The 20,851-nt window shown below is 39.8% G+C and overlaps 1 protein-coding gene across 2 annotated transcripts; it reads right to left on the reverse strand.

The window, feature by feature from the left end:
- Nucleotides 1-2,915: 2,915 nt before the first annotated feature.
- On the reverse strand, nt 2,916-18,985 carry C1D (C1D nuclear receptor corepressor). 2 transcript variants are annotated; one of them, XM_048298514.1, is made up of 5 exons: nt 18,881-18,985; nt 8,133-8,279; nt 6,765-6,831; nt 6,247-6,302; nt 2,916-3,444 (listed from the first exon to the last, which is right to left on the reverse strand). In XM_048298514.1, exons 2-5 carry the CDS (start codon nt 8,277-8,279, stop codon nt 3,271-3,273), a joined length of 444 nt encoding a protein of 147 aa, XP_048154471.1. In that variant the 5' UTR covers nt 18,881-18,985; the 3' UTR covers nt 2,916-3,270. The 2 variants fall into 2 exon arrangements, with proteins under 2 accessions (XP_048154471.1, XP_048154472.1); XM_048298515.1 differs by having other exon boundaries at nt 8,133-8,298; nt 18,881-18,944.
- Nucleotides 18,986-20,851: the final 1,866 nt, after the last annotated feature.

Below are 20,851 nucleotides of genomic sequence, written 5' to 3' on the forward strand. Positions count from 1 at the left end.
ACTAGGATTTTCCTTTACATTTGTAATGGTCCCAGACCCACAGTTAAAAACTATCCGTCTACCCTCTTAAACCCAATAAAACTCTTAATCCTAAGAGAATTTTGTTTGTTTAGCTTTTATTATTCCAGATAAATATGCTTGAGGATATTTTCAATAAAACTGCAACACCGACAGTTTTTGACAAAGCTCTATGCTAGCACTGATTTTCCAGGCCAGGAAAAATAGGATGACTTAATAAAAAAAAAATAAAAACTCTTAGGAATGCAGTTCTCCAGTAATAAAAATACTGAAGGAGTAGAAATGCACCATTGATGTGTTGACTTCCCAAGTCATATGGCTAGCATTTTTAAGGCTGGGAATCTAAGTCCTAGTAAAATTCCCCCTTTGTTTACAGTCACAGTAAACTCTCTGTCAGAGAAATGTTTTCTGGGAGTAGATCTGTGGAAGCTTCACACAGCTCAAAGAATACCTAGTTTCTTACATCAAAGATAGTAATTTTGTTACAGTAAAAATCTCCTTATATGGCTAGGACAGTTAATGCCAAATTGCTATTTTTATGTAGTTATTTGCCACTAACACGAGTGGCATTTAACATCCTGAGCTGAGTTTTCATTTCTCTTCTGAAATACATTTTTTTGAACTTGGAAAATTCCCCATGCAACCTCATACCAAATTCTAGCCCCAGCTGTTAATTTCACATGCTCTCACCAATCTCACCGCTTCCTTGGTGCAAAGAGTGGAAAGCAAGAGAAGTTCCAAGAACTCATTAACTGCCTGAATCAAAACAAAATCTTTAACAAAATAATCACTTCAATGATGTAAAAACCACTTAGCATTCATAATCATTATTTCAAACTTCTTTCTATTAGGGCTGTTAGTGAGTAACAAGCACATGGTGAGGATTCTTAGTTTGTGGGGTATTTGTCTGGGTTGTGTTGTGTCAGAAAAGCAAAGCCACAATCCACATTATTAACAGTCATACTGAATGATGCAAGCCTTAAAAAAAAAAGTTCACAAAATTGCATATGCTATATCTATTTAAACTGCTCTATTACAAATGTCAAATACCTGCATATAATTAATTATGCCAGAAGGACTTCTACCTCAGTAAGTCTTAGCTAATAGCTTTGCATTACTCTTGTTTAAACATTTACCAATGAAACCTGCGTACTTTACCGGACAATGAATTATGATCCTTTTCAGAAATTATCCTTTTAAAACAAAACCTATAATTGAAGCTTAAGAGGAAAATCATGTAATGGAAATGTCCTCCAATCCCCTTTTAATTAACAGCACTGTGCATAAGTACAAGCTGAGCTACTCATTTCCTCAAGACAATGCCTCTCAAAGCAGATGTTATCTCCCAGAAAATTTCTATATTAAAGTGCTCTGGTTTGTGCTGCTTCTAGACCACTTCTATCCAACTTGTCTTCCCCACTAGTCTAAAGAACACCTGACCTTTTTTCTTTTCTTTAGATCACTGGGTTTGAGATTAACATTTTGAACCTCGTGTTTTGTGCATGCAGACCTCAACATTCACACCAAGTCCAGAAGTCTATTTATAACAGTCTAATACTGCCATCTGCAGTATCAGGCTGAAAGGGGTATGAGACAGGGCACACAGACTTCTGAACAAACACCATCCAAACCTATTTAGAAGAACCACTTTACACAAATGTGTTACTTCTGGTCAAGAACACACTTTGGGTCTTCTGAATTTTTTACCTTAATTAAACAAAAAAACCCCTCCCAAGTCCAACAGCTCCTTCATTTGATACAACCATGACATTAACCTGAAGAAATAAAGCACTGTCATTTTAGCTTTTTATGGGCCTTGGCCATGTACACTCACATAAGCAGTCCTGTGGATTTGAGGCAGCAAGGTTAGGTATCCACATCTAAATAGTTCTCGTTAGTTGGATTGAGGGCATTGCTATTTACTTGAAGATTTTACTGTAAACAAAAACATGTAAATTCACACCAGTCACTAAAAATGTTTCTAAACATGTAATGAGTTTAATAAACTTGTCAATGCATTGAATTTTTACTTTCAAATACGTATTTCTATATAATAATGGAAAACCTTCATTTTAGTACATAATTCAATTTAGTCACACTCTGCATTGCCTGCTGCAATATGCCTAGGACAGTAACCATCCACTGAACATCATTCAGCGTGCAGTACTAGAGCTATACTGGATTCCTTTGTTCCTATCATTTAGTCTTTCCTCTAAGATTTCCCAAACACCTGTATGGACTGCTACCCAAACTGCATTTTTGTAAGCTAAATAATCTGTTTTTCCTTCATAATTGTTAATTCCTTGCTAATTGTTAAACAGCTTTTGGGCAGATAATTGAGCTTTGCATTGCAGCATATTGAAAACTGAACCCACCTAACATACATCCTTTCCTAAATGACTAAGCTTCACATTTTGAGGAAAAATACAGTATTTGCAAGATGGAGCAGTAGTTTTTATTGCATCAGAGGATGCTTTCTCAAATGAAGAGTTGAGAAACACCAATAGATGGCCACACTCTTACCACGTCAGAGCACATTTCTCTAAGCATCAGCACGAAGGGATGAGCACTGCAGCCAAAATTCCATCAAGTTCCTGCACATGCTGTTTCTTAATAGCCATCCCCAGCCTGCTCCTTTTTTTTTGGACCCTACAAACTGCCCCTAGGGGATGTCTAACCTTTCCATTGACTAGACAGAGGAGCTTAGAGTGGAATCCAGGGTGTTTGCTTGTGGCCCTTGAAGGTCTGGTTTCTCAGAGACAACAGAAGTAAGGGAATATTGCACATACTCAAGTTGAAAGGCTGAAAAGAGTTTAACACAGTGAATAAACCCTACAAAACTCTACAAATAAGGCATTTCACACAATGCTCTTTCATAAACACCACAGACTGGATAGCACTGTTTGAAACTTTTTAATATTAAGGAGATTGAGGACATATAAAAAAATACTTTAAAAATTTGAATTCATAGGCATTATAAACAAAACATTACTAGTATTTATTACCAGCAAGTATATGTCACGTCATTATCATTTGAGTAATGAAATGTCAAATGTACATCAAATGGCACTTTTAGATACACATTAAATGTGATCACCTCAGTGACAAGCGTTCTGGACAAAATACAATCCTGTAAAATTTTTAAGTATAAATTAATCTGTTATACAGCACTTCTGTGAGATGCATGCAGTATACAAAACATTTCCAAGTAAGTTCTAGGTGTCTGCAATTTATATGAGGGGAAACAAAGATTTAGTCCTTCTGCCTCTTTTTCCCTTTAGGAGTTTTGGAAGTATGTTCGTTTTCTGCGTTTGGTTCCCAGAGTGCATTTTTTACAAATCTAGAAGCAGCTCCTTTATCAAGTTTGGATGCCTTTTTCTTGTCTGTTATTTCTTTGACCTTGTTCATGTATGTTCTTATTCTCTCCTAGGGAGAAAAAAAAAAAGGAAAAGTATTTCAAACCATTCTCCCAAAATTACTGCTAAAATGAATCAATGAGTAGAAGTTCTCCACACTGTACACTTCTAGAACTGTAATACCTGGAATAGCATTACTTAAATAAATACACCAGGCCCTTTGCAAACTTGAGACTTCCCTTTAGCATATTTTCCATCACAGGTACCTACCATACCATCTGCATGACACCCACCATAACAGGAACACAAAGTCCTACAGAGATGCAGACTCTGCATCTAATTTACAGAGAGATGGGAACTGTTCTTGCAAGCACAGTTAGAAAATAAAGTACTGAACTCAGTTTGGAGTTTGACCTACATAAAGATGAAAAAATAGTATTTAGGTATTTGACACATCTATGGATGAATTATACAGCCTGATTACTGTCCACAAAAAAAAAAAATTCAGCAAGTCCAAGCAAAGCTAAAAAAGCATCTTACACAAAATCAAAGATGGTACAAGCATTACACATGCAACTACCCAGAAGTCTAGGGGTTAAGTTCCTGAAATGGTCAAGGGGGCTTATCAGAAAATTTATTTAGGGCAGCCTGATGAATTTGCAGCCATATCAGAAGTTCCTTGTATGGCCATAAATAACATACAGGGGATGTTTTCTTGGCATATCTTAGCCTACCAAGGTTATTTGGTGTTTATGGGGGTTTTTTTGACCAAACCATGACATGGATTCAGCCCCACAGAAGTATACCCTCCCAGCTTAACAATCTCATTTATACGCCTACTCATCCTCACCTGCTCCTGCAACAAAAAAAGAAAATTACTTTGAGAGGGTACTAAAAGCAGCTTTAAGATGGGAATTCCCCTCTGGTAAGTGCCTGCTTCTCTTCACTGACTAGAGAGTACACTTACAGTAACTCTGCAAAATATTTAACAATTTAGTTTACAGATTTCATGTCTACATATTTAGCCTAATATGGCCTTTAACTGTAGGGCCTTTGGGTGTTACTGTAATATAAACAACAGTGATATGTATATACACATATATGTAGCGCTCTACCTGATACTTGAATTATAAATGTGGATTAACAGAACACATGTGGATACTGCTAAAATAAATTTTGATATGCAACCCACACATTTCTCACACAGCCATTGCCACCTCTTTGAATATGGAACAAAAGTTACAAGACCTACACTACAGAACTGATTTTCAATTCCTCAGTGATCATTATAAGCAACTGTCAAAAACTTGGCCACTCTTTCTGCATCAAAAACACAGCTTTAACAAGGAGGGCTTTACGGGGTCTGAAATCATGATCGGCCATAATATTTCTTTTGTGACTGAGATGGCTAATGAGAACAGATGGCAAACCTACATGTATTAACACGGGAAAAAGGAGATGGAAAATGTCAAGGTGACAAAAGAAATGAATTCTGATAGCTTGAGTGTGTTTTATTAATACAGCTTGAATACCTGTATGTACACAAGGAGAGCAATTCTAAAAACAAAACGATCATGACAGAACAGTCTTATTTTAAGTCTCTTTCCACATGAATGAGAACATTACAGTGCCTTTAGAAGGAAGGAATGTGCATTCATTCAACCTTGATACTTGCAAAAGGAAAAGAGATCTGAGTAACAATCTAGGCTATGAAAATATTCACTCTTTCTTCAGAGTTAAAACGGCAATTGTGAAGTAAAATACCAACACAAAATATCCACAGCATAGAGATAAAATTTTTTATTATCACTAAATTAACACAATACTCAGACAATATATAATATTAGGAGGAACAAAAAACTGACAGAAAGCTCAGGAAATATTAACAGATGCATTTTTTAATATGATGCAGTCTAGACTACTGAAAACCTCACAAAATTAAAAATAGAAGTATTCTTGTTATTCAGGCTAGCTTTCCACATTTTTTAGTCCTATTCTCCATTCCACTGGTTATATAAGGATTACAATTAAGCTACCTATTTTACAATTGCCAAGTTAATATTTTCATTTATTCAGGAATTAAAATGGGTAGTGAGAAGTTTTGATTTCTGTTTCCTCTTCAGGCTAAATGATTCGGTTTTTTAAGTCAGAAGAATTTTCAAGATAACTGGCCTTCTATACTGTAGTCATGCATCTAAATGCATGACAAAACTAAAGATTTATTATAGGTCGTAAATATGTCACTAATGCAGAATTACTGGACAATACACATACAACTGGTGCCAAAAAAGCTTTTAGCTTTGTTGCTGAACTGGATTCTTTACTGCTGAGAAAATGAATTAATGGAGGGCTTGGAAGGGGAAGGGGGGCTCTTTCCCGTCTTCGCTAGTAAATCAACCACACTGTACTTTTAGAGTCATACAAAAGTAAGAAAAGGCAGCCTCAGAGATTAACATGATTCCAAGTATTTATAAGAAAAAAATACCATACTGGAAGTTATAAATTATTATCAGGCATGTAACATTTTTCCATTTAACAGATACAAGTGAAAAGCTGCTCTGTACAGAATCCAATTCTCAACCAAAGGTGGAAAAAAAAGAAAAGAAGAAAAGATAAGAGGATATCATTCATCATCCTCTTCTAATTTCAGCAGACTCTACAACTTTACTTAAAACAGTACTGTTTAAATGTAAAAAAAATTACTTTCTTAATTTAGAGAGCCCAGCAGGGCATACAGTTATATAACAGCATGTAGCATATGCATGCTATTATGGCAATGTATCAATTTTAAATGTAGATATAAGCATTTTTTAAATTCTCTTTGGGCTAACCATCCTGAACAAGTAGGATGCATGCAGCATAAGCAACTCACCAGTTCTTGTTTCACTGGATGTTCCTTTGGATTGATTCCCTGGGTAGCCAAGTATACTACAAGAAAAAAACATTTCTTTGAAACTGAAGGCTATCTGTGACTGAGGACCCTATCAAACAGTCACATAGGAAAACCCCAGTTTCCACAAAAAATCATTAATAAGAATTGTTAACTGCGTTGTTAAGTATCTGACAAACTACTATTATCAAATATTGCAGCTAAAACACCCCCAAACAACTAAAATGGTTAAACTTTCTGTCCTTTAAAGGACAGAAAAGGTTGCCACAAAGAAACCAGAAAGATCTTCGTGCATGTACAAAATTAGCTTTTCTAAATACAGATTTTTGATTTGGAGTTTCAACGTCATTTACCCTAGGGATGGCAATAAAGTGAGTCCTCAGGGTAATTACAAGTTTTTAATTATTTGGCTTTGAAATATGATTATTTAATGTTTGCAGCTGTCTAGGTGTTCAAATGGTAATCATAAATACTACATTTTCCTTCTACCACATACTTACCCCAGAACATTGAATTTAATGTGTACACTGAAACCAAATCCAGCTTTGCTTGCTCAAGAGGATCTAACTAGAATGAAAAAAAAACCACCACATTTGAAGTTTTTTAAGCAAAATATGCATAGATTGTAGTAATGTGCATATTTTATAACTGTGAATGTATTAATAAAAAAATACATACTGAAGGAGCACATTTTTGCGTCACAAATTCACTGAGACTATGTTTATGCCTTATTTCCATGCCATCACAGAACCATTCATTCTCTCCTCTCTGAGTACTCATGTAATTCTCCCAGTTTGAAGTTAAATGCCCCAGTCCCATACAACCAAAAAAGCACAATCCCTTAGCATGTAGCACTTGGACTACTGTTCCCATAGCCAGAAATAAGCCCCTGTTTTTCCACAGAAACTTAATTCAAAATAGTTGTTGCTCTCAATGGAAGGAAAAAAAAAGTTTAAAGTTGCTGAAACTCAAACGTCAATATACAATCAATGAATGTTAACACTGTACACGACAGACTGTGTGTTCAATGCATACTGGAATACTTAGGAATGTAAAGCAAAGGAAGAATAAAGGTAATGAAGGGTTGGGTTTCTTTCCCTTGACTGTCAAAGTCAATTTATTATTTTAGTCCTACACGACTTCCAGAAACTCTGATAACATAATTGTACAGCTCACTAGTTCTAACATGGATACTGTCAAAAGATCTGTGTTGTCAAGACTGTTTTCTTCATAATTTATTTGTGTAAGAAATCCTCACAGGATAAAGAAGCTCCCTCATGTGCTGGCTTTTTCTTGCCCTACAGAAAGAAACTACACATTATGCTTTAAATGTTACAAGACAGAAATGCTTACATTAAATTCTCAGGTACTACCTTGCTCTGCTAAAAAGCTACATTTTGCAGACTTATGCTTCTAACACAGCTAGAGGAGACAGCTCAGGCTCTGCAAGTCTAGACTTCTGGAACCACATCAATTCTCACTTCTGCCAGTTCACCTTCACATCCTGCTGGGTACACCATTCCATTCAGTTTGTTGTGAAGCAGCCTCAGTCAAAAACATGAATGACCTCTCTATTATGGAAAAGCATGCTAAAGAAGGTCAGGAATAAGACAGAATATCCTCGACCTAAATGACTCACTGGTAAGATTATCACTTATCAGCTTGGAAGAGCATGTGTTTCATTGTTTAGCTTGTAAGACCATCTGGGTATCTTAGAAATGTAAGAATTTAACAGTAGGTGTCAAGCGTAGGAAGTGTTGTATTTGTTATTTCTCAGTGCAGTGGTTGGCCTAACAGACCCTTTTATTTCAGTTCAGGCTCTCAAGTATTTTAATAACGAAAAGGTTTTTAAAAGGAAGATAACTTACCTTTTGCAAAAGCTCGCTCCTAGAAACCGACATCATTGTCTTCAGCATCTCATCTACAGAACCAAGAGACTTTTCAAATGCTGCGAGATAATCATGAATTTCAGTGGGGTATTCTTCCATGTTATTATCATCTTCTGACATTTCCATCTGGAAAGTGGAAACAAAACTAATAATCCTTTTCATTAAGTACCTACAGAGTCAAAAGACTGTAATTTACAACACAAAGCATTAGCATTCATTCATTAAACATTGCAAGAAATGCCTACATGTCAAGAGTTCTAGCAGGTAATGTCAGCAGCAACACAGTTAAAGGTCCTGTAAATTCCAGGGATATCTCCTGTGCAAAATGGCATGAAGGAGCATTACAAATAGTGCCTATTCTTGCAACAGTCCCAAAGCAGTATTTAGCTTTCATGATCTGTGATAGAAAGAAATTATTTGCATGTTTAAAAGAAGTGCTCTATAAATCACACTATATTAAAGAGCTACACCAAGCAGCAGGAGGGACATCAGGAAAAACAAAAACAAAACTAACTAACCAAAAAAACCAAACCACAAACCAAACCAATGGGGATATGGCTTCAGTCTGTCCTAGGAAGTCATTACTTCAACACCAGCTACGTCATGGTCAGTTCATTTAGGAGTAGGTCCAAAAAATTCTTCTTGTGAACCCTGTATCCAGTTTTCTGAAGTCCCTATGGGGTATTATAATCCCCAATATAACTCTACCTGTAACAAAGCTGAGTTGATTTGGGGATTTCAGAATACTCCGGCAATCTTGTCAACACATCAGTGCACAGTAATTGGGAAATAAGATGTGAAAAATCCCAAAGCACCCCTTTTTTCTTCCCAGAATTTATAGTACCATGGTATGGCTACTGCCAAGCCATCTGGCTGCTGGTTTATAATCGGTATCTTTAATTCCTCTCAAATCATAAATCATGTATTATCTTGGAGAGTTAATGTTATTTTGAGCTATGTTATTTTCTACAACTTCTACTTAGCAACAACTTTTCAAATGTTTTAAGGTAAGAAGAGAAGAAATATGTAATTTTCCTGCCTATTTGTTGAGCTGATCAAGAACAGTGGGAGCACCTGGATCACTGCAAACTTTTCTTCTTAGAATCACTGTGATAATCCCACTCTCCAGATGCTGAGTACAGAGGGAGGGAACAGAAACTGGAGAGACTGCACTTCATCTATGAACATTAAGCCACACAGTCAGTGCAAACAGCAAACAGCTGTCACATCACTGGAGTTTGTTTTAGATAATGATCTTTCCCTTACCCTGGCAAGAGCATGGCGTGTGTGAGAGAGGTTTCTTTTTATTTATATTGTCTCTTGGAGGTCAAAAAGGAAGAAGATTGGGAGGAAAAACTGTGTGGAGCTACTCAAGCTTGTTTGCAACTCCAGTTTTAACTGCACCAGTGTGATTCCAGAAATATGATCACCCAGTTAACAAGCCCAGTTTCACTGCTATTGTTTGCATAGTTAAGAATTATAATCCTACTCAGCTGCATGACTGCTCATCCTTGTCAGAGCTGGTTTTCACACTGAGTACAGAATCACAATGCCAACCATGCTAAAGGTCCCCTCCCTACCCCAGCATGTAACCCACACACCACACACATACGTATTACTTCCATCAGCTACAGCAGACCTAAGCAAAAAAGCTGAGCTGGATCCATAAGATGCTGCCCACAGAAAGGCAAAAAATTGATTCAATTATTTCTGCCGCTCACAATAACACTGTTTGTGTTTCGTTCTATCCTCCTAGCCACCTGCTTTATAATCTGCCATGTTAGGTTGACTAAAAGGGTTCAGAAACAATGTTTGTTGTTAACTTTTAGTCATATAATACAGCATTAAAAACCCTTCAAAGCTACAAAAGATTTTCCCAATCGTTAATACAGTTAAGTTTGGTTAGAAGGTGTCTGTCAATACTTGTTCCCTACACTTACACATTGTAGTGGTTTTGGTCCAAAATACTCATTACTTACTTATTTACCTTCTGTGAGATAAGAATTAGGAGAAAGCAAAACAGGCACAAAACTTAAAAGAATATAAAGAAGTTTATTAACAGACCTAAAAGAAAGGGAAAAAAAAATCAGACCACACCTTCCAAACACTTCTCCTCCCCCCACCTTTCCCCCTTCTCCCACTGACAATGTAAACAGACAACCCTTGAGATTTTCAGTTTACCACTTCTATGATAACCTTTTTCAGTTCACTTAGGGAGAGGAGTCTCTCCTGCTCATGCTATGGAGACATCTCCACAAGAAGTTCTCTCATGGCTTCAGTATCGCAAGACAGCCACCCGGGTTGGTTCTCTGCTCATATGTGAGAGCCTCTTCCCCAACTTACAGCTGTTCCCACAACTGCTTTCGAGGGTCCAATCTTGAGCTACTGGGGTACCATTTTAAGGTTGACCTGTTCAAAAACAAAAGTTCTCTTCACCCATCTCTGGGAGCATCTAGATCTCTAGAAATAGAGGCCCTCCCCCTTCCCTGGGAGAAAAAGGGTCCTCATCATCTTCATCTCTAGGACTATCTCTGGGAGCATCTCTAGGAACAGAGGTCTGTCTCCTTCCAATTTGGAGGAAGAGTCCTCATCAATTCTATCTCTCCCTGCTCAAACTTCTCATCAAATTACAGCTGCTTCAGCATTTGCTTATTCCAGCACAGGTGCCTTTGCTCATAATTGCAGTTCGAACGCTCCACCCCCCATGCTTTCATGAAATTACAATAGGTACTCTGATATATCATAGTCCATCACCACCATAGCTTTACAACAGAGTTTCAGTTCCTAAGCATCTCCTCTTTCTCCTCCCTCAGGGTTTCAGCTCTTCTTTCTTTACTTAATGTCTGCAAGCTTCATCTGTTCTGGTGATGCCTTTTCCTGGTCTTAAAATCAAGAGGCATACACGGTTAGAAGGGGAAAAGGGATTTTACCTTGGTATTTATTTTAAGGATCCTTAGGTGCACACGTCCAGGTCATATGCATCGAGATGCACCCCGCCGAATCTATCTCTGTGTCCGTGTCTCTCTTCTCCTCCCCCCCCAACATTGGGTATAACATTATAGGTTTTACTAATTAGCATATCTATCAAAGATTCCCCAATGAGAAGCTCAAGTGAGCCCCCTTCCCCAAGGAACCTTCCCCTGGATGGTTCTATCTTGGTTTACAGAATATGTTCTGGAGAGGACCTTGGGGTCTGGGGTGCACTGATCCCTAGCTACGAAGCTTCTAAAATGTTTAGTCTCTTAGCTTGACAAACAAGTCCAAGAATGTAGGCAAAAAGCACTAGGAATACAGAAGCTGTAAAAAGGTATAACAGGGGTATAAAAGAAAAGGCAAAAAATCTTCATGGCATCACTGGAGGAAACTTACAGCACTAAAAGGGTTAATCTCACCCGGCCCCGCAGCTGGAATTCACTTATCGCTGTTGGTCACATGATCTTTGCCGGGCAGCAGGGCAGCTTCAGCTGAATCTTGGCCGCACTGGAGAGGGGGGAGTGCGGAGCCGGGCCGGGCCGCCTGCACGTAACAGGGCTGTGGGGGGGCTGTGGATGGAACAGGGCCACACGACTCCACGATGGCTGTGTGCTGGCCAGGCCTGGCCAAGCAGGCCCCGGGCTGAATGGGCCCAGCCCAGTTACCTGTCCCAAGGCCGGAAGCAAGAGAGGCAAGAGAGTTTTCCCGGGGTTTGTCCATTCTTAAATGTGGACCACAGAGGCGGTCAAAATTTTTAAGTGGCTTAAAAAGTTGTCCATATTCAAACTAGCCAGTTGATAGGTTCTGTTAGGTCATAAAGGAGCTGTAAGCACCTCTTTGCAAGAAAATCACTTCCGGAGCTATGCTAACCCATGACACACATACAAGGAGAGAGGTAATCCAATTCAACAATCACCTACAGATCTTACCATCACTGCAGTACTAAAATTACTATGGTCTTGATTTGATGGGCAGGCACGAACATACTGATAAATTCCAACTTTTCTCTCTCCCTTAATCAGTGTATTCAGCACCAGCAAGAATAAAAAAAAAGAACTAACAAAAGCCTGTAGCAAGTATCTGTTACCAAAATTAACTGGCGCTGTTTTACAACTGTTGCAAGGATAAACAGTCACATATTTGATATTCTTTTCAGTATACCAAGCTAGACTTAAGGAATAAAACAGAAGAAGAATAGGAATAAAGAAGGAAAAAAACAAGTACAGTACGAAATACATTTTGCTATGATTGCTGTCTCATAAACCAGAAAAAATGATGTCTGACCTCATATCACAGAGTATTTACTTGACACTATTAGCACGGAAAGGGAAAAATGTGCATCAGTGTCTTGGTTTGAAAGACAGGTGTCTGCCAAGGAAGGTGGGAGCCTTCCTTGGAATGGAAAAATATTACCCCCTTCCCTCCGAATTATTATAACTTTGAAATTAAGGGGCTTTCAGGCAAAGATATGGGAAAAGGAATAACAGTTCTCTACTAGTATGCGTATGTATAACAAGGCAACCAAGCAACCACAACAGCAGCAACAACAAACAGAACAGAAACCCAGCACCAGCCTCTCTCGGCCACAGGCCCTTTCCGCTTCGGTGCAGTTCCGCTCACAGCCGGCAGGGGCGCTGGTGGCTCCCGGCCAGGCAGGGTGGGTGCGATGATTCCCCCGCGCCTGCAGGGGGCGCTGTGGCGCGATCTCGGCCGCATCTCCCTCACGGGGTAATGGTGGACGGGGTGAATGGTGAAATGGGCTGTGGCAGGAACCTCGGAGCAGCGGCTGGGATGGCAGAGGCAAGCAGCCCCTGGGGTGGCAAACAAAATGTAACAGAAAATTCTGCAGCCTTAGCAAGAGCTGCAGGGGTCGGCGGACATGGGGTGTTGGGTTAGGGTGTAGCGAAAAAGCCCGAGGCAGCAGCAGAAAGCAGCAGAGCTCGATAGCGGCAGCCAGGCTTCTCCCTAGCAGCTGCTGCAGCAGCCGGGGAGATGGGCCCTCCAGAAGGGCGAGGGGGTCAGGATCCCACGTTTTTCCCTGAGGCACCCGAGTAGATGGTGAGGGTCCTTTCCAGTACGATCAGGTGTTGATAAGGTCCCAGTTCAATGGGTGCTCTTACAGGCAAAGGCTCACCCACGGTAGGAGAAACAGTGGGAGGACAACAGCTCTGTAGAGGCAGTGAATCCTCCGGGCAGTGACCGCAGACCAGCTGTCCCTCCTCCGATCCCGAGAGCAAGACAGAGCTACGGGCTAAGGCCCAGTACCTCACCCCCCAGCCAAAATCTCGAGGTATCTCTGCCCTTCCCAAGAGAAAGCCTCTCAGGTAAGAGAGTAGCCATCTGCACCCTTCCCTCACTGTGGCCATTTCTTTTGTCTCTCGTAAGTACCAGTTGTTATTGTCTCTTAGCAACAAATGTGACAAAATTCCATGAGAGAAAGAAAAAAAATAAACCAAAATATCTTAACCTCCAACACTTGGACTTCAATGGAACAAGGCTGCCCTTTAACCTGTGTACAGAACCTTCACTGATAAGTCTGCTGCTTCTGCCTGGGGAGCAGGAAATTATTAAACTTGTGTTTTCTGTTCACTTCAACAGGAACTAGCAAGTTCCTACTCCTGCTGTGTAGGGACCTCTCTCTTTTCATTACACTGTTGTTTCAGCATAATTAATCTCCAAGCACGATATGTCACAGTGTTGGCACATGCCAACAATGAGGCAGCAGTCAACAGCCTAAAATAATTTTGGTAACATTAACAACAAGGGCAAACTACATTAGAAAACGTGTACTACAGAAACTCCACAAAATTGTTTCTGCGAAAATCAACACATGGGTTATGTACTCACACCTGCAGAATGACAAAGCCAAAGATAGGAGGAACTCCATGACACTGTAAACATACCCAAAAACTATACTGCCCTCAATAGTTATGTTTCAGTCATTAAACAATAAACAAAATTTTTCTCAAAGTTCTTCAAGTGTTTCTTATTGTACTTTGAACAAGCAAAAACTTAAGTCAGTCCCTGAAGACAATGTTTATTAGACAGGTTTTCTGATTTGAATTTACTGACTTTCAACCAGATTTTATTTGGCACTGAGTTCTCACTTTAAAAATTAATGATAGTAGAAATATTAAGATAAGAGAAGTAATGAAAAATTCTTGCTAGGTAAGTATGTGAACAATGAGAAATTCTAAAGGAAATTAGACAGAATTTTCATTATCAAGAAATAACACCTATGATGCACAACACATAACCTGTGGTTGTGTTGCGATGGTAACACTTTAAAAGATCTTTAATTTTGAAAATGCAAAGAAAAGTTTATAACCCATAAACATAAAATACAAAAGAAATGGACTACTTTGATTAAGGACACTGAGGCAAAAAAACTGTGATGAAAAATGTTGTATGACTTCCTAACACCAACTTACCAGAAACAATGTCCCTTTTAACTGTGAGCTGCCATGTAGTTTTTGGAAAAAACATAAGAATATGTATTTGAGGAAGAAAAGGACTTCAGATTGCAAAAGTAAACCATTTTCATGAGAAAATTTATGCATTGCATTTAGGTCTATTTAGAAAATGTTTATGAATTTCCACAGGTGGAAAATCTCTGAATATTCTGAAATTTCTGAAAAAATTCTGAATAAATTGTCATTTATTCAGAAAGATGGCTATATTTATGAAAACTTCTGCTTAGAAAACAAGAAACACCTTGTTTTCTTTGCAGTCAACATATCAATATACTATAAAGCAGAGTATGTAATACGAAGTGCAAAAAGGGAGGGAACTATCAGACATTATTAATGAACCACAGAAAAGACACAAATATGAAAAGGAGAAAGAGAAAATATGTCATCTTCTGCAGATTCTATAAAAACAACTACACAGGTGACAATCAAAACAGTTTGCTGTAGTGTTAACAGGGCTATTGATCTAAGATACAAACAAGTTAAATGCCATATTAAGGTATTTTAAATAATAACAAAATACAGATGGTTGTGCCCAATACTACTGGCAAAATTATCTATATTTATCTTCCAGGAGAACGAAGAGAAGAACTACAGACCCCTTTTAAGAAAAGCACACCCAGGAAAAAGAGAAACTGCAGTCAATTTGCAGGTGGCTTTTATGGATAATCTTTTAATATATCCAGAGTTGCTAGAAAGCAACTGCCAGCTGGCTTAAAAAGCAAAACCAAACTTCCTTTCCTGCTCAACCCCCTCCCCACCCCCAGCAAAACCCTGACATACTGAAAGATACAAACTCTAATTCGGCCATAAGTACCTCTATGAGAGATTCTGCTGAAGATACATTGTGAAAGTAGTGGAAGCTACATGTATCTGTCAGCATGGCAATGGGAAACCACTAAAGACAGAAATGAAAAATGTTCAGCGTTAGCATCATGCACATGGTTTTCAACTGGAATTAAAACTGCAAGTTCACGATAAAAACGGTGTATTTAAAGTATTTTGTAACGTGCAAACAAAAGACAAAAGGTAATTTAGCATTCTGCTAAATACTGCAATTCATGCTTCATGTTAATTCTTATGTATTCCTTAAGCACTAAAAGGCCTTTTCTTCATACTTGGGTCAGATCTTTTATTTTTTCAGATTATTCACCTAACAAAAATCAGATTAGGTAGTTAGATTATTTCTTCTTTTCATGGATATTTACAGACTGCATAGAGAAAAAAACAAACTAGAGAAAACCAAAACAAACCCAAAACCTTCTGGTCAGGACACATAAAACTGCTCTCAAATTCAAAATAAACACATGAACAACATCAATATGACAAACCATCTCTGTCAGCTCCTGAAAACTGGCACTGTCCTCCCTCTTCTGAGTTCTGACTCACAACCTGCAGTGAACGTAGTTGATATGCAACTGCAGCAAAGTGTCCCTTCTGCTCTAACGCTGTAGTTCACTGCTGTGGCTGTAGGGCAATAGAACAACCAGCATCCTAAGTTTAAAGCTACCCACGATCACGATTAAGTTCTCTGGCCACAAACCTCTTTAGGGCAGAGAAATCCATGTTTGCAAAGTTCTGAGTAAAAAAGGCTCTAATCTGTGACAGACACGCATTACTGCTGATAATAAATAATTACTTGCCCACTAGTCATCACTGTGTCCACAGGCCTGCTTTGCTCCTAATGCCTTTCAAACCTGCTTAGGGCAGCTGGAGAGCAAATCTAGTACAATTAGAGCACTCTTGCAATGCCAACTCACAATCTTGTTTGCAAGAAAGATTTCCACTGCAAAAGTAAAAAAGCCTACAATGAAATATCAAGTATACACCAGCAGGCTTATCTTGATCCCCTTAAAAATACCCCAACTCAACCCACGGTAGTTAAGCATGGCATAATTTGCATGGCATAATATATTACAAATGGGAAAGAGCCAAGAAATCCCTGCCTTCAAAGCCAGACTCCAGCCACCACAAAAGCCTGCACAGAGCCATCCTACAAAACAGCTCACAGCCATCAGTCTCTTGCTGATGCCACTGAGTCACCTGAGCTTCAAAGGACTTGCAAAGTTTATTCTCATCTGTCTTAAAAGGAGATTAAAATTTAAAGGGAGAGAAAATATTATAGGCTCATTTACACTTCAGCCAGTGGTGGATATCACATGAGAAAACAGTTATCTCAGCTTGGATTAAACAACCCTCATTCACCACAGCCTCATCTATATCCACTGATGTAAACCTTCAATTCCATCTGCACAATTCATAAAACACTTTTACTCTCTGTAATCAACTGTCCCAAATTCCACATCTTTGATGATGCAGTGGTTTCCTCTTCTGAACAAATCCAATATAAGCAGGCTCTTGTTCAGCTCCAACCCATCAGTACACCCAGCATAAGTACAATAATAAAAACAGCTTTCTTCAGGTATGTGCAGAACACTTCTTCGTGAGAGGTTTTCATAAAAGCTCCCACACTCAGATATGCTGCCACACTTCAGTCCAAGTTCACTCTAAAGTGATACTAAATGTGTGTCTTTAAACTGGTCTTTAAAACATATTCTTTTGTTTGCACTGAACTTACCAGGAACTTCTTGTACAGCAAAAGACTGTCTCCTTGGACAAACCAGTTTACACACAGTGGGGACAAAAATCAGTACTGAATACTTCTGTCTCACCAAATTTGCAGCAAACAGGAAATTACCTGCCTGCAGTCTGCACCTCCTGTATACTGTAAACTATGTAGTTTACTACTAAAACCTGCTGCCACTCTCCACTGGTATCAGCACCATCAATATCCAGAATTAAAGCCAAGAGGTTTTTTCAATCCTTTTAAACTGCTGACCTCGTTTCCTTTAGCCACTAGTTCCATAATACATGAAAAAGCCCTTCCTATTTTACCAGAATGCAATTTTCTGTATTTGCAATTAATGCAGTGCCTCTCTGTACCATTTTGAACAACTCAAATGTATTTTTGGCTGGTTTTTTATTTGGCTGTGCTAGCTGTTATTTTTATTTGGCTGTACACTATTAAAAGAATGTTTACCCATTTTTTGGTTGAATATAATGCAGTAACTGTGGGATGTTTGTGTTCTTAGCATCAATTTCACTGATGTGGAAAAAAACATCTACCTGGAGCTATGGTGGCCAATCCATTCCAGTGTACTGTTTATTTATTTAGAGGAAAAGCAGACCCCAGATGAAAAAACAATGCTAAAGGTCTTAAGCCACTTCAAAGAGAAAGACACTTATCAGAAAGGTTTGTCTGACTTGTGCACTGCTTTTCTGATATGAAGCCTGACAATTCTACCAATTGCTTTCAAGTTTCTCACACTCTGGAGAAGAACCTTGAGTTGAGTGTTTTCTCATTTCTTTAGCAAGGGTCATACTGCCACAGGATTAGCAATATCCAGGTATTTTAGATTTGAAGTGTTCTTTTATACTTTTACAACCAAGAAATACGCCAGGCACCTTTCAATGTTGGTTTTAAAATCCAGTTCTTCCATTTTTGTTTGTCTCAAAAATGAGGCCTTTTAACTGGCATAATTTAAAGTCTAATTTGCAAGTCAAAGTCCATTCCACTTTGCTGGCAGCAACTAAGCTTGCGGTCAGAAAGCTGTGACAAAGCATAAGGAAGGGGGGCATTTTTACCTTTGCAGCAACATGAGAGATACACAAGTTTCATTACAAGGTACTCATAACTTTAAGTACCACCTGCCTTTCTATTAGGTTCTGTGGAACTGTTTTATCCATGGCCTGTATATGCACACTGTACCCTCTCTTTGAAAAACTTTGCCAGGTTCTCAAGGCTCCTCAAGCTGCAACACTATTTTGCTAATTTTAAGCAGGGATGTAATCGTTTACTGCCTACCGAACATCCATCCTCAAAAAAAAATGCCAAGAAAAGCCTAAAGCCCATGGTCTCTTTTTCACAGGTACGTAAGCAAGCTGTAAACATGTCATACATTAAACATCCAAGGCCAGGCTGGATGGAGCTCTCAGCAACCTCTAAGGAAGCTCTAAGCAACCTAAGCCTAGTGGAAGGCGCCCCTGTCCATGGGGGGGGGGGAGCTGGAACGACATGATCTCTAAAATCCCTTCCAACCCAAACCACGCTGTGATTCCATAAACCGCGTTTATTATGCTCACTAACAACACCAGCAGCGCGCACAACTCGTGCACAGCAGCCCTGCCTCCCGAGAACGCACCTCCCCGTTTCCCAAGGCCTCGGGAAAGCCCTAAAGCCACAGGAAGCTCCCGGGGGTACACACGGGGGGTGGCCGCTCTTACCTGCGGGCAGGCGGTCGAGCCCCGCGTGCGGCTCCCGGGCACAGCGACAACGGGGCGGGACCTGCGCCCGCGACCGGCGGTGACGTCACGGGCGGGCCGGAGCGGGATGCGGAAGCGGGGCCTGGCGAACCGGCCTTGAGGGGAAGAGATTCTTCCGATCTCGTAAACGCGCTTGGTGGGAAAGGAGCCAGTCAACAGGGTCCGCAAACAACCAGAAGATTTGATTAGGAAATCATACACTTGGCATAGAAGCTGGTGTAAGTTAGTCCCTGGCACGCACTACAAGCACACGGCAGTGGGTTTTGCTTAAAGGGGGAGGGGGAAAGGGAGAAGAGAAAGGAAGAGATGAATTAAAGGGGGGAAGAGAGAGAAAAAGAGAGAGAGAGAGAAAAAGAAAGAGGAAAAAAAAAAAGAAGAAGAAAGGAAAGAAAGGAAGAAGAAAGAGAGGAAAGAAAAAAAGAAATCCAGCTGATGTGGTGTCCAGGGCAGGGATACCTTTTTATGGAGAGGTTTCCCTGCCCTGAAGACTCGTTTTCTCTCTTCCTGTGCAAATTAGTTCTCATGCTATGTTCTTTCATGAGTCTTGAGTGGTCTTGATCCTCCCTACAGCCCATGCCCACTTCTTGGCCTCATTCCTGCACTTGCACTGTGGTGCATTGTGCCTGTCTCCAAGAACTTAGCAAGGATGTTTGTCTGAGAAAAGCCGTGCCCTGCCTCTTCATGGCCCCTTGCTCCAGTGGCAACTTGATCTTTCTCACAGCATGTTAATACCAACAGTCCGTTGTTATTACTAAGAATTCTTGTCTGATGGGATTCTTACCTGATTAGTTGGGTCCACAGCCATCCAGTTATCAGTGTTTGAGACACACATTGGACCCTTACCTTCTGGGATTCTGCAGTGGGGAGGGAGATGCTCTTTTGAGGCAGGAACACACTTTCCAGCCACTGGCTCCTCTGAGTGGAGAAGGTAAACAGCTGGCATGACATATCCCCAGCTGTTCCCAAGCTCTTGCAGTTGCTTCCTGGAAAAAGAGAGGCACAAACTGTGTGTAGAGATGGTCTCCTAAAGCCAGAGATTGCATGGAGTCATCCCAGGAGGTCGGCACTGGTTCCTGCCTGACGCTGCACATCTTTGCCTCACCCTCAAGTGAGAGTTGGTTTCTAATTGTGTTATTGGCTGTGTTTTCCACTGTGCTTCTCCACAAGTCCAGAAGAGGCTACCACAATGATTGGAGACACAGCACACCTCTTCTACGAGGGAATTGGGATTGTTCAGCCTGGAAAAGGAGTGACAGAGAAAGATAGAGAGGGACTTTTCACAAGGGCATGTGATGACAAGGAGGAATGGATCCAAGCTGAGAGTAGTTTCAGATTAGGTATTAGGAAAAAATTCTTGACTGTGAGAGTGGTGAGGCACTGGATCAGGTTGTCCAGAGAAGTGAATGCCCCATCCCTAGAAGTGTTCATGGCCAGGCTAGATGAGGCTCTGAGCAACCTGGTCTAGTGGAAGGTGTCCCTGCCCATGGCAGGGGGTTAGAACTACAGGATCTTTAAGGTCCCTTCCAACCCAAGTAATTCCAGGATTCTATAAGATTTCAGCAAATAAATCAGGGTTCAAAATGCAGTGGATTAGTATTTCTCCACTGCAAGAGCTCACTGATCAGAAGATTGTACCAACACATCTGTGGCTCCCAAAGATAAGATCCGCATTGTACGGGACACATACAGGTGGTAGAATCACTGGGGTAGGGAATGGTATCCCTACTGTGTGCTAATATTTTAGTGTAATAATACAATTTTTCACTGCATTTTCATAGCCATTTCTTATTTTCAAAAAACACAGTATTAATTATTTTCTCATGTTCATTTTTAATTGTAAAACTACAGAATTATAAATAAATAAATGTAAATAAAAGGGAATTTAGGAGAGTTTTCAAAATACTCAGAAATGCAACAGTCTGAAGGGTAGCA

Source organism: Corvus hawaiiensis, chromosome 3 (genome assembly GCF_020740725.1).
Source record: "Corvus hawaiiensis isolate bCorHaw1 chromosome 3, bCorHaw1.pri.cur, whole genome shotgun sequence".
Classification (NCBI taxonomy): domain Eukaryota; kingdom Metazoa; phylum Chordata; class Aves; order Passeriformes; family Corvidae; genus Corvus; species Corvus hawaiiensis.

Excerpts from the sequence above, each read along its gene's own strand:
- C1D (XM_048298514.1), bottom strand. The coding sequence starts at position 8,279 with ATGGAAATGTCAGAAGATGATAATAACATGGAAGAATACCCCACTGAA. Across the intron at positions 6,832-8,132 it reads GGAGCGAGCTTTTGCAAAAG|TTAGATCCTCTTGAGCAAGC; the intron begins GTAAGTTATCTT and ends TTTTCATTCTAG. Across the intron at positions 3,445-6,246 it reads ATCCAGTGAAACAAGAACTG|GAGAGAATAAGAACATACAT; the intron begins GTGAGTTGCTTA and ends TTTTCTCCCTAG.